This window comes from Diabrotica virgifera, chromosome 8 (assembly GCF_917563875.1).
Source record: "Diabrotica virgifera virgifera chromosome 8, PGI_DIABVI_V3a".
Taxonomy (NCBI): Eukaryota; Metazoa; Arthropoda; class Insecta; order Coleoptera; family Chrysomelidae; genus Diabrotica; species Diabrotica virgifera.
Genome location: NC_065450.1, coordinates 123,904,094 through 123,919,185, shown reverse-complemented (window position 1 = coordinate 123,919,185; position 15,092 = coordinate 123,904,094). Strand labels below are relative to the sequence as shown.

Below are 15,092 nucleotides of genomic sequence, written 5' to 3'. Positions count from 1 at the left end.
CCGGTATAGTAATAAACAGCAATAAAACTTAATAACAAAAATTGTAGTCGACCTTGAGCTTCACATTACAAAATTAGCTAGAATGTTACAGGGTGTTCGATAACATAGTGGCAGACTAAACTTATGTTTTTTTAAATGGAACACACTGTATTTTATTTTATATTCGAAATCCTCTTAACTTCCCCGTCACAAAAATATAAAGGTTTGTTGTGTGTAACAGGGGAAAACGAAATAACTGTCTCGCTGGCCGTTACTGAAAATCAACATACAAGTATACCAGATATTTCCAAAGCAAACGAACTAATTTACTACTCTGTGCAAAGAATTCTTGCAAAAACAGAATGCAGCTTTACCGCATTCAATTATACCAAGAATTAATTCAGGAAGATTCTGAAAAGAGAATATTATTTTAAAAGCTTCGAGATTGATTTCTTCGATTATTTCCTTCATAGGAGATTCTGACCAATAGAAAGCTACAGAAATCTAAATTAAATCGATAATTTTTGATAATTTCCCGTCGTCAAATATATTACGTCAGATGCCCTTCGTTGCTACGAAAAAATACATTCAGTGACATTAATGACAATTAATGTTTTAAAAATTATAAAAGTGATGACTTTCAACCGTCAAATTAATATTTATAACAACTGTTTGTTTAATTTTACTAATTTGTACTTACATAAATAAATTACAATAAAATTTTGGTTTTGAACAGTTTTATTCATGAAATAATCGCAACAAATTGCACTTGATCTCTAAAATTAATATAGAATTTTAGAGCTCTTGTGCAATAACTACTGCTTATTTCATTCATAGGAGATTCTGACCAATAGAAAGCTACAGAAATGCAAATTAAGGTGATAATTTTTGATTATTTTTTTCACCTGTCAAATTCTGACGTTTTTGCTTTTTCAGCCAATCACCACGCGTCGTTCTAGCCAATCATTGAGTGTAATACTGATAAAACAGCCTCTTCCTTGATAAAACAGTCTCTTCCCTGATAAAACTTAAGGTACCCTAAATTTCACATAATACGTATGTACATACCTTAATTACGAACGACATTGGAAAATCTTATATTAGTTATAAAAATTGTGTTTTTAATAATTGTTCATTTTCGATTTAAACAGTTTTTTATGTATTAACAATATAATAAATAAATTGGTTCATTTTTAAATCATAAAATAATTTATCTATAACCTACTTAAGACATTGATCCTAGTTGTCTTAAAAATATTTCACAGATGCCCGTATTTACTAATAATACATATTGGTTCACAAAATAATCTTTTCAAATACCACTCGTCCTCTAAATTTTGCTTGATAAATTTTTTCGTTTTCATACTTAAACTTCTTTATTTAGGGTAAAATCACTCAAACAAACCGAAATGGATAAAATCACTCGTCCTTCGGATTCGTGATTTTATCATTCGGTTTGTTTTCGTAATTTTACCAAATAAAGAAGTTTTCGTGAAAACAAAAAAATTTATCGATAAAATTTAGAGGACTCGTGGTATTACCTTTGATAATATCCCGTCGTCAAGTATATTACGTCAGATGCCCTTCGTTGCTACGAAAAAATACATTCAGTGACATTAATGACAATTAATGTTTTAAAAGTTATAAAAGTGATGACTTTCAACCGTAAAATATTTTATATCAACTGTGTGTTTAACAGTGCTAATTTGTACTTACATAAATAAATTACAATAAAATTTTGGTTTTGAACAGTTTTATTCATGAATAATCGCAACAAATTGCACTCGATCTCTAAAATTAATATAGAATTTTAGAGCTCTTGTGCAATTACTACTGATAATGTACTATTTGGAGATGAAGATACGTTTCATAAAAACGGTTCAGTTAATAGGTATAACTTTATTACTAGGTTAGACACCTAACTAATAATTTGCCCTGAAAAATGAAAATATCTCGAAATCTAACAAATTTGGACATAGAGAATATTATATAAAAATTAAAGTACGGTAATGGTAATTTTCGATAGTGATATAAAATATAGGTGTTCCATTTAAAATTTCTGAGAGAAGAATGTACTTGCGTTTTGACTCACCCTGTATTCGATATAAAGAAAATTAGCAATATCAACCATTCTTAAAACTTTGGACAATCAAAGAGAATATGGCACCAATACACCATTGCTATTGTGCTTATTTTTATTTATACAAGGAGCTGAACTTGTTACGATTTTCATAAAAAGTTGGGTTATAACTTTGTAAATACCCTGTATAACATAACAAACTTTTATATTTTTGTGATGGGGAAGTTAAGAAGATTTCAAATATAAAATAAAATATGTGGTGTTCCATTTAAAAAACCATAAGTTTGGTCTGCCACTATGTTATCGAACACCCTGTAACATTTTGTAACTATGGGACATAACTAACTTTGTAATATGAAGCTTATGTAAAGCGGGCTACAACTTTTGTTATTAACTTTTATTGCTATCTATTACTATAGCGGATCTACTGAGCTTTATCACACTAATCAATCACCCTGTATAGGCACTTATTTTAAAGGGTTTTTGTTTTAGGTTTTTTTAAGAATGTAGTTACACCACTCTTTGCTGAATGGCATAGATTTATGAGCAGTAATCTTTCAACGCACATGATGAACATTCTAGATACTAACCGAAAACGTTGGGAAGCACAAGAAAAAGCCGAACAAGCGGAAGAAACACAAACGGAATTGTCAGACGCCGAACCTGAAATTGCCAGTGATGACGAAGAAGAACTACTGACAACAAAATCCTCAACAAGTCGATGTACACAAGAATATGCATCACATGCGCCAAGGTAATAATTTTAAATTCATCTAAATATGCCTTAAATATTATTTTCATTTTGTTCTACGAGATCATCATCCTGTTTGCCTTATCCCTATGCGGGGTCGGCTTCCCTAATTGCATTTCTCCACACAATTCTATCTTGGGTCATATCAATGTCAATCCGTTTTACCAACATGTCCTGCCTTATCGTCTCCACCCAGGTCTTCTTTGGTCTTCCTCTCCTACTCCTTCCAGGAATCTGCACTACAGCTATTCTTCGTATTGGGTGATTAACGTCTCGACGTTGAACATGACCAAACCATCTTAACCTATGCTCTCTCATTTTGCCATCAATTGGTGCCACACCTAGACTTCCCCTAATATACTCATTTCTAATTTTATCCTTCTTTGTCACCCCAATCATCCATCTAAGCATTCTCATTTCCGCCACATGCATTCGTTGTTCTTCTTTCTTCTTCACTGCCCAACATTCAGTTCCGTACATCATAGCCGGTCTTATGGCTGTTTTATAGAATTTTCCCTTCAGCTTCATTGGAACTTTTCTGTCACACAACACACCACTCGCTTCTTTCCACTTCATCCATCCAGCCCTAATTTTACTGCATGCATCTCCATCTATTTCTCCATTACTCTGTAATACCGATCCCAGGTACTTAAAACTATTGGTTTTTACGATCAGTTCACCATCCAAAGATACCATTTTATTTGTAGTAACTCCATCTTTAAATGAACATTCCAAATACTCTGTTTTTGTCTTACTAAGTTTTAAACCTTTTCCCTCCAGAGCTTGCCTCCACTGTTCCAGTTTTTCTTCTAAGTCTCTTTCACTATTTCCTACTAACACGACATCATCAGCATACATTAAGCACCATGGAATGTTACCCTGTAGTTTCGCTGTTATCTGGTCCAAAACTAATGAGAATAAATACGGACTAAGCACAGAGCCTTGGTGCAATCCTACTTTCACATGAAATTTATCAGTCTCTCCCACACCTGTCCTAACACTAGTCGTTACTCCCTCATACATATCCCTCACAATCTTTACATATTCACCAGGGACTCCTTTTTTATTCAGTGCCCGCCACAGAATCTCTCGAGGAACTCTATCAGATGCTTTCTCAAGATCAATGAATACCATATGAGCGTTTGTTTCTTTACTCCTGTATTTTTCCATCAACTGCATTATAATGAAAATGGCATCTGTTGTTGATCTGTCCTACATAAATCCAAATTGATTCTCGGATATTACTTATTAAATAGATATTTCTCAGTAAAATTCAAAGACCAACAATCCAGCCTCTGTCCTATTAACTCCGGAGTTCCGCAAGGTAGTGTTCTCGGGCCGCTGCTTTTCTCACTCTACACAGCCGATATACCAGAGTCTCATAATACTACGATCGCTTCCTTTGCTGATGACGTAGCAATACTCGCTGTAAATGAAGATCACATACAAGCCTCACAAGACCTGCAACACCATCTGGACATACTCAGTGAGTGGTACACAAAATGACGAACAAAAGTAAATAAAACAAAATCATCTCAAATAACGTTTACAAACCGTCACAACACATGCCCACCTGTAAAAATGGAAAATTTACGAATACCAACAGTAACAGACGCTAAATACCTTGGCCTCCATCTTGACCAACGTCTTACTTGGAAAAAACATATACAGACCAAAAGAAGACAAGTAGACTTGAAATTTCGACAAATGTATTGGCTCCTTGGACGCAGATCAAAACTCAACATCCAAAACAAAATTCTTCTGTACAAAGCAATACTCAAACCTATTTGGTACTACGGACTACACCTCTGGGGCTGTGCAAAGTCAACATCACTCAATATCATCCAAAGATTTCAGTCTAAAGTTCTAAGATCAATAGTGAATGCACCATGGTATGTAACTAATCAAACACTTCACGAAGACTTAAATATACCTTTCATCAGAGAAGAAATCCATCGAGCATCTGAATCACAAAACGAGCGTACCATTCACCATGACAATGAGTTAGTAAGGGAATTATTCCATAATGGCCCTGCCACAAGGAGACTAGATCGAACCTGGCCTCAGGACCTATTTTAAAACTTAAACATAAATAGAATAAGATGAGACATCATTGGAAGTCTCTTCTTCATGCCCAAAAACATGGAACAAATTTACTTAATACTCTTTTAATGATGTAGGTTGTAAATAACCATAATTACATAAAAAAAATTCTCGGATATTTCGGTCTCTTCACGTATCCGTCTATCAATTACTCTTTCCCATATTTTCATGGTGTGGCTAAGCAGTTTTATAGCCTTGTAGTTTGTACATTGTTATATATCTCCCTTGTTTTTGTAAACAGGTACCAGTATACTGCTTCTCCATTCGTCTGGCATTTGTCCAACTTCCATAATTCTATTAAATAGACCTGCTAGCTACCTTGTTCCTGTCTCTCCCAATGCTCTCCATACTTCCCCAGGAATATCATCTGGTCCTACCGCTTTTCCTTTCTTTATTTTTTGAAGCGCTTGAGCCACTTCCTCGTTTGTTATTTTGGTGACCATTGCTGCTACTGTCTCCGTTGACTCTACAGGCTGTCTGTCAAATTCTTCATTTAATAAGCTGTCAAAGTACTTTCTCCATCTCTTTTTGACATCCCTTTCGTGAACTAGTATTTTATTATTTTCATCTCGGATACATCTAATCTGAATAAAATCTTTTGCTTTCTTTGCTCTCTGTTTGGCTATTTTATATATCTTCGTTTCACCTTCCCTGGTATCAAGTTGATCGTATAGGTTTGAATACGCTTCTGCTTTGGCTTTTGCTACTGCTACTTTCGCTTCTTTTTCGCCACCATATAGTTTTGATGATCTGTGTCGGATCTGGTTTCTTGCCACTTTTTATATAATTTTCTCTTCTCTTTTATTTTTCCTTGCACTTCGTTTGACCACCACCAAGTCTCTTTATCCTCAAACTTTTTTTCCTGACGTTTTCCCAAGTATTTCAATAGCAGTCTCTCTAATACTACTGGCCATTTTTCTACTGGTCATTCATTTTGTTCTACGAGATGTTCTATTCGCGGTGTGCAAGTACTTGGAAAGGGAAACGAGAAACGACCCTGCGCGAGTCGCGGAGAAATATTGCAACTATCTTAAATAATTCATATTGTCAATTGAAATTGTCAAATTGACGTATATTTCATACCTTCTGTCAATGAAGCAGAAAAATTATATATTGCTCCACAATATTGATATGATATGCAATTATTATATAAAGGTAAATTTAATTAATTGTATTTTGCTTGCAGTACTGCATTTTAATAACTAATTTTATTTACTACATACAATTGTTGATGTTTTCATAACATAACCTGAATCTTATTTTTTCTTCTTATTATTTCTTTTGGACTATGGCCTTGACAATTATCCAGTAACCAGGACTAATATAATTGGCCAATATAATTAAAAGTGCGAATAATAGTACAGAGCGTAGAAATAGGGGTCGCTTTGCCGAACTTGCACGGTCCCAATACTATAGGTATTATAAAATTTTAAATTGATAAATGTCATGATTCATACACGTTAATATCTCCAATCTCCACTAACGGAGATGGCAAAAGGATTAACAAAATGGAAGCGACATCCTCACAAAAAAATGTCTATTTGTTTTGGCACCAAAATCTTGTTAACGATTGTTAATCTCTAAGTAAAACCACAAATTGTAAAACTACTACTATCAGCTTACAGCGTTCTCCGACTCCTTCCAACTCCTAAGCGTCATTCTTCTCTGTTTAACCATAGGCCTGGAGGGATTTCTCGTTCATCCTGTCATCTGGCATCCTCTGTACATGTCCGTACCATATTACTTGTTTTGTTTTTATGCCATCAATTAGTGTATGTGTGACTCCCATCATTTCTCGTATTCTCTCATTTGGTATTGGATCTCTTCTTGATCTGCCTGCTGCCCTTCTCTAGTAGTCCATTTCTGTTACTAGTAAATCAATCAATAAATAGTCAATTGTAAAACTAAATTTATTTAAAAAAAATTCAGGACGCGTTTCGACGTATGTCATTTTCATCTTTATAAATTAGAAGAAGTTGCATCTGAAATGCGTAAGAATGATATACGTCGAGATAACATACGTCAGAAGATGACATGAAGTAAAGAAGAAAGCCTTTTTACAATACAGAACAAAGCAAACACAACATGCATACAACCACGTTAAACGAATCAAGAACGAATACCTTAGTTAGACAAATAAAAAGAGAACACTCGCAACTCTTCTCAAAACAGATGGAACACTACTTCTATAGAACACAAAAAGAAATAGGGAGAATGATCAGAGGACAAAGAAAAGAGATAAACCAACTAATAAAAACGAAACACATTAAGAAGGAAACATGGGCAGATTACTTTCGATCTCTATTTGCTAAACGTGACGATAATGAACTACCAACACTTGAAATGACAAACGAAGAAATAAACATGAAGGAGGGAGAGGTTAGGCAAGCATTGCGGAAATTAAAAATAGGTAATCGTCAGCAGACGACAGAATATCGAATGAACTCCTAAAGTACAGAGATCTGGCCAAACAACTATTAAAACTAAAAAAAATAGAACAAAACAGAATACCACAAGAATGCAGATCAAGTATCCTGATACCTCTATTCAAAGCGTTAGACAAATCGGACAACATTAAAATTAACTACCAAAGTGATAACAAACAAACTGATTGGAATTATAATATTAACAGAAGAACAACAAGGTTTTAGGTCGGGAAGATCATGCATAATTCAACAAACCGGCATATCCATGTTTCTTGGACCTTAAGAAAGCATTTGACAGGGTCACATTAAAGGACGTTATCCATTGATTGTACGCAATAGATATCTACCAGAACAACACAATAAAAGTAAAAGTAGAACAAGAACTAACTAACTCAATTGAAGCTGGCAATGGGATAAGATAGGAGGATTCTATGAGTCCTCTATTGTTCAACCTGATCATGGATAAAATAATAAAAAAAAGTAAGCACTAAAAAGAATACCAAATGGGAGAACAACTTAAAATAATCTGCTATGCAGACAATACTAATTTCTCAAAGTAAATATCGCACTAATAATGCAATAGTGTCGTAACCCAAAAAAGATGATTTTTCAGAATCAACGAAAAACTCATTACACACTTCCTATTGCAGGTAAACAAAAAATGAATACATAATGTGTTTCTAATTAATATTAAAGGAAGATTCTTTGTACTCTTATTTAATTAAAAATACTGTCAGTGAAGTTATTTAAGAATTTTGAATTAAAACGGTATTGTTCTAAGCAAAATGTTCGAAATATTATTTTTAGTTATGACATTATTTATGAAATATTTTGTGTTACTACAATTTGATTTACTAATTTTTTTCTGCGGTTTACGTCAGTTTTTGGGAAATTTTGCGGACTCTTTGTCGCTCATTGTAAAATTAAAACAGTTAATTCTACTTCTCTAATGACACTTGGCCTCTTGGTACTGGTAGCACAGCTTGCAAGTCATATACGGCGAATATTGTTGAATCTATGTTAGCATTTTTGTCTTTTTCTTTCTCGTTTCTGGACAGTTCTTTTTCTTTCAAGTGGTTTTCGTACGTCACAATAATACTGTTTTTTCCATCCTCATCAGCATTTTTGAAATTTTCACAAAGATCACATTGATCTTTTTTGGTGTATGGAAGGAGATGTTAAATATTTAGTAAAAATGCGGTTAAAAGTAGTTGCAGACGTAAATGATCTGAGGTTTTCTTCTTTACATTTATCTTTGTAGTCTCGATATAAATCAGCTAAAGACTTGTCACACTGGATATATTCCCGTGACGTCTGAGCTCTGAGGTAATGTAATTCGACGCGTGGTATAGCGTTTATAAAATTGTTGACACCTTCATAGATCTCCGGTTCCACAGTATGTTGTTTGCCATGTTTCCTGCATAATTTGCCATGTTTTCTGCATTTTCCAAGAGCTACTAGTAGAAGAGCTACTCGAAGAAGAGCTTCTTGAAGAAGAGCTTCTTGAGGAAGAGCTACGTGGTGGTTTTACTGTTTGGCATCGAAACAAACTATAGGTTTTCCTTTACACAACAGGTCATCCTTTGTACTAAAGGTCATTGTTTACGTCAATTTCTTGAAGTACTTTGATGACTTGTAAATGGTGAAAGTATAGGTGCTGGTTGTACTTCCGTAACGTCACTGTTCTCTATCTGGGCACCTGTTTCATTATTTGTACTCACCAGTGGGAATAACGACGGTGAAGAGTTTTCATGCTCGCCATCCTCAACATTTGTTGCCATAGCAACAAGTAATCGCCCACGATCACTTGTTGCTATGAATCGCCCCCTTAAAAATGAATTAAGTAGTTATTAACATAGGTAATTGACGAAATGAACAAGAATGTCACGAAGAGTGTGGTAACTCTAAATTTATAAAATATTTAGTATTTAGTAAGCTTTTTAATAACTTTTTAATAATAAGCACATTTTAAATGAGTTATTCCTATACGTTGATTGAAAAATAGATAATGATTAATAAATGTTTCACAAACAACAACAAAATGGTTTAAAGTTATGATTCGACAATAGTGTATCAAAAAGTGTATGTCAAAAATAATGAACTGAACCAATAATAGTGTCGTTAGTAAAAATACTATTTTAAAACGTGCTTGTGTAAATCAGTAATAGTGTAATAAGTAGAAAAACAGCAATGTTATGGTTAGGTTCAAATCAACAAGAATGCAATAACGCAAAATATAGATATGCAAATTACATACCTGATTCAGCAATAACGTGGAAATTCAAAATGATGAGCAAAGCAACACGTACGTTCCCGATCACTGTTGGCCGCAACTAAAAATGGCGCAATATTATGAGGGCGATAACGACAGTCGGTCAGTCATGAATAACGTCTTATGGCGCCATCTCTTATTCATTTTTTGCACTATTAAAACGACGGTTTTATTGACTTGTAGGGAATTGAATTTTACGTCCGAAAATAGTGTTCATGTCAAATTCGAAACATTTTGAGTTACGACACTATTGTATTATTAGTGCGATATGATTTACAACGTATGCCGTACCAATTTAATATAGCCACCAGAAAATTTAACATGTTAATTTCCCCTCAAAAAACAAAATGCCTGGTTATAACAGCAAATCTACTACGAAGTAAATTAGAGCTGCAGAGTCAGATAACCGAACAAGTAATGGAGTTTATATATATCTAGGCCCCACACTATCTAGCTACGGAAAGGTCGAAACAAAAGTGGAAGAGCAAGTAAATAGAGCGCAAACAGCCGCAGGTTGCATGAATGAAACAATATAAATAATCGATATAAATTTACAAACAGTTATGATACCAATAATGGCACGCTGCAGAAACACAACCTTAGATAGAGAGAACAAAAATAATGACAAATAGAATGTCAGAAACAGCAGAGATGAAAACCTTTTGAAAAATTGATGGTAAGACACTATTGGACAGTGTTAGACGTACAGATATACGACGGAGATCTAAGGTAGAGACTATTAAGAACTGAGTAAGAAACATAATAGTAGAATGGAACGACCACATAAGCCGAATGACAACAGAGTAGAAAAGACGGCGAAAGACGGTTTCCCAATAGGAAGATCAGTGGGAAGACCACGAAAACGGTGGAACGACAACTTGCTGGAGGCACATTTAAAAAACAGACAGAGTTATGTCTACATAAAAAGAAGAAGAATTTTGCACTTAACGACAATAATTCACAACTGTTCCACTAGATATACGAGGTTATTGGGCAAGAAAAACCGACCAATTTCGTATATAATGCTTTTTAAATGAATGTTGACTTAGTCCAGAACAGCATCGTACTAAGTCTCCGGTTTTTGGTTTACTGAGGAAATTATCTAGACAAGTTCAGTTATTTGTGACTCAGTATACTAGACATATACAGTACTAGCCAAAAGTTCCCTCCCCTGCTGTATTTCGAACGGTTATACTTATAATAGTGAAATTTGGAGGAAGGAAATAAACGTACGTAGTCTCAGTCATACCAGGTGACGTAATAGTGGCGGATGACGATACAGAGCCACTTTGGCCGATAATTTTAAATAAGACCTTACGCCAAGGCACAGACCTTCGGATACAATTAGCGTATCTTTGTAAAGACAATGAAGTTGGCTTTACTAAGTAACAAGACATTTACTCAACACACACACTACACATTGCGCTATCTGATTTCGAAAATCACTGTACCATGACAATGGCCATTAGTTGTCGAGGCATTAAGCTAAATAAAATAAAAATAAATATTCAAACATCGGCTTATGATTATTTGTCAAAAAAGTTGACGTTTTTTAATTTTTAAAAAGGTATTTTTACGTCAACGTCAAGTTTTTTTGACAAATAACCATTGGCGGACGTTCGAATCCATAGATGTATTAACCATAGACCAGGCTAGGTATAAGCCGCTCAATGCATCGGGGTGTAACGCCAATATCAAGTACAGTGGTTTAGCTATCTTTCCCTGTCGTACGAGTGTGAGCTAATCTACCAAGAGGTGGGGGAAATGGAACGCTGGAGGTGATTTTATCATCACAGAGTACAGCGGCAGCGGCCATCATATGCTAGAGAGAGAAAGCTGAGCGCCGGTAGAGAGAGATAGATAGATCACCGATGAACTGCTCCGCGTTACGCTATTTTTCGTACCTTGCCTAATCTATGTATTATTATATCTATGTTTGAATCTTCATTAATTAAATGCGAAACGACAATTTTAGTATTTATTTAATTAGTCCAAGTATGAAGCTTAAAATAGGACAAAACCTCGCAATTTTTACAGAATGGATAGATTTGCTTGAAAATTTGGGAATAAGTAGTGGATAGTCTAAGAATCAAAATCTATATGATGCCGAAGGGCGCTTTTACCATGGGGGTGGTTGCCACCCCACTTCGTGGGTGGAAATTTTTTATTATATTTTGACAACAAAAGTTGGTAAAAACATTCATTCTAAACAAAAAACGTTTTATACATTTTTTTGATAAAATTAATAATTTCCGACTTATTCGCTATCGAAAGTGTTAATTTTAAATCGAAAAAATAATGTTTTTAATCAGTTTTCTGCTAATAACTCAAAAAGTTTTCGTTTTATCAAAACAACTTTGCTTAACAAAAATGTACCTTTTCAAAAAATAAACAAAACCGTTTTTTTATTTTCTTTAAGACCAATAGTAATTGAACTATACTTTATTTTATGTTAGCTCTTCTTCGTCAAATGCTAAAAATTGTAGTTTCAATTTCAAAAGACGGGAAAACTATGCATTTTTCGAGGATAACTTGTTTAATCTAATTTAAAGTATTTACAAATATCTATCTCCACAAATAAAAAAAAGTCTTTAGCTCAAAAATTAAGTACTTTATAATGAAAAGAATGTCAGTCTCTATTTTTTTCAGTGAAAAAGTGATCGGAAGCATCCCCCTAATCACCACCCTAATTAATATTAGTCATTGAGCTTATTTGGTCTTCTTTATTTATGTATTATTAATAGGTTTTAGACGTTTGACCGGCTTATAATGATTAGTTTTAAGAAAATGGAGTTAAAAGCGAATAACGAATTTTTGTAGTTTGGTAGAAAATGCTCATTTCTTCAGAATAGAAAGATTAGCATCAGAGATACGAAAAAATGTTTAAATATAAAATTGTAGCTTATTTAATTACTAAGAACTTGGTTTGCAACCATTTTTTCTACGGCAAAAATTGAGTGAGCTATTGACAATTAAAACTTGTAATAACATGCAAAAACTACCTTTACCAACCCTTTCAAAGGCACCAATTTTTGCGACTGAGGATTTAAAAAGGATTTAATATTAATAGCCTTATAGACCTTGTAAGCGCCTATAAAATTCTTTTTTAATAAACTTTCTAAGATAAAAAATAAAAAAAGTTACGGTTAAAAAATCAATATATTTTTTGAAAAAAAAAAAGGAGAAATCAAATTAGAAGCATAATAATGTAAGTTAGCGGTGTTTTTATTCATTGGCCTTATTCAGTCTTCTTTATTTGTGTATTAGTAATAGATTCTAGAAGTTTGACTGGCTTAGAATGATCAGTTTTTAAAAAACTGGAGTTAAAAGCGAATAACGAATTTTTGTAGTTTGGTAAAAGATGCCATTTTCTTCAGAATAGAAAGATTAGGATCAGATATACTAAAAAATATTTAAATAAGAAATTGTAGGTTATTTAATTCCCAAGAACTTGGCGTTAAAAAAATTTTTCTATGGTAAAAATTGAGTGACTAGTAAATGAGGATATATATAAAAACAATGATTTTTTCGATATAAAACTAACACATTCGATAGCGATTAAATCGAAAACTATTAATTTTATCAAAAAAATGTATATAAGATTTTCTGCTTGGAATGAATGCTTTTATCAAGTTTTGCGGTCAATGTATAATAAAAAATTTCCACCCCGAGATGGGGTGACAACCACCCCCATGGTAAAAGCGCCTTTCAGCATCATATTTATAGATTTTGATCCTTGGACTACCCACTACTCATTCTCAAACTTTCAAGCAAATCGATCCATTCTGTAAAAATTGCGAGATGAAAAGCTTCGGTTCCTGGACTAAATGTATTTATCAGAATCAACTTAAATCCAAACAAAATTAGTATGATTGAATAGGCATTTTTAATACCTTGCAAGGTACCACCAGAGACATGTTAACGATAGACCAGGCTAGGGATATGCCACTCAATGTATCGGGGTGTAACGCCAATATCAAATACGGTGGTTTAGCTATCTTTGTCGGTCGTGCGAGTGTGAGCGTATCTACCAAGAGGTGGGAGTAATGGAACGACACAGATACAGAGGCGGCGGCCATCATATGCTAGAGAGAGAAATCTAAGCACCGCGCGCCGGTAGAGAGAGACAGATAGACCACCGACCCGAACTGCTCCGCGTTACGCTATTTTTCGGAGCTGGCCTAATCTAGTTGTTATTATATCTATGGATACCACTTGCCATAAAGTCTTATTTAAAATTATCCGTCAAAGTGGCTCTGTAACGTCATCTGTCATTATTACGTCACCTGTTATCACGGTTCTTAGACATTACTACGGTTGCCTAGATCGACTAACCAATGAATATTAACGGCGCGATTACGTCACGAGAGTGTACTGTCATTTGAATCGTAATATGATTTTTTTCGAATCCCGAGAAAACCAAGTATTTTAGAAAAATTTAAACGCAAGATGAAAGATTACATTATTACCGAGGGCGGAAAGCCCCTTAGAATAAACAAGCAGTTTCTATTGAATGAAATATTTGAAATTAAATATCACACTTCTCTATTATTTTCAGCCCTGTAACTTATTAAAATAAACATTATAGAAGTTTTCAGGGACTTTCGGCCCTCGGTAATAATGTAGTCTTTCATTCTGAGTTTAAATTTTTTTTTAATATTTATTAGTTTTCTCAGGATTCGAAAAAAATGAATACAATTAAAACACATTGAGAATTTTGACATGCGTCAAAATTTGAATTTTGACATGCGTCAAAATTTTGCATTAATTCAATGTAAAATTCTAAACTGTTGAATTCCAGCTTCCCTAATTATTTTACATCAAAAGACATTAGAAACTATTTGTAGAGGATTGAAATCTGTATTGAAAACAACTGTTAAAATTGGTCTACGTAATTAAACATATTCCAAAATTTTGTAAAAATATAATACATTTTAGTTTTCAGCCCAAACTTAGGCCACACACAATGCAATAATGTTCACATTTTTGAACTGTCAATATTTTTATTTTATCATCTATTGTTTAAAAACAAATCAGTTGATAAGATACCCTCATAGTCCATGTGGTGCGACCGCTCCCGTCTGGAAAAATTTCTGATTCGGTTTCTTTGTGGATTCCTATTCAAAAATGTCCCCTTTAAACAAATCTCAAGGGTACCGGGCGGAATTTTTGGGCAGAAATTGTTTAAACAATTTTTTTAAACAAAAACAAAAGATCACGTTTTTTTGCTCCGGAACATATTTTTGAGTTTTGTCGGTGATTCTAAACAAGAAAGGTATTTGGTAAATTTTCTCAAAAATTGATAGTTTTCGAGTTATAGGCGATTTAAAATCTGAAAAGTGCGAAAATACGCATTTTCGAGACTTAAAAACTCATATTCAAATTAGTATTTTGAGCTTGCCAGATACTTAAATTGAAGACTAAATATTCAGCTTTCAGATTTTGAAGAGTGATCGCGTCTAACTTTAATTTATACCGTTG

General features: G+C 33.8%; 1 protein-coding gene across 3 annotated transcripts in view; it reads left to right on the top strand.

The window, feature by feature from the left end:
• The window catches only part of LOC126889827 (uncharacterized), a 787,508-nt gene that overhangs the window by 710,171 nt on the left and 62,245 nt on the right, over positions 1 to 15,092 (top strand). For all 3 annotated transcript variants that reach the window (XM_050658511.1, XM_050658513.1, XM_050658512.1), the window contains one exon: positions 2,552 to 2,813. In XM_050658511.1, the coding sequence (XP_050514468.1) occupies positions 2,552 to 2,813 (262 nt within the window). The remainder of the gene's footprint in view (positions 1 to 2,551; positions 2,814 to 15,092) is intronic.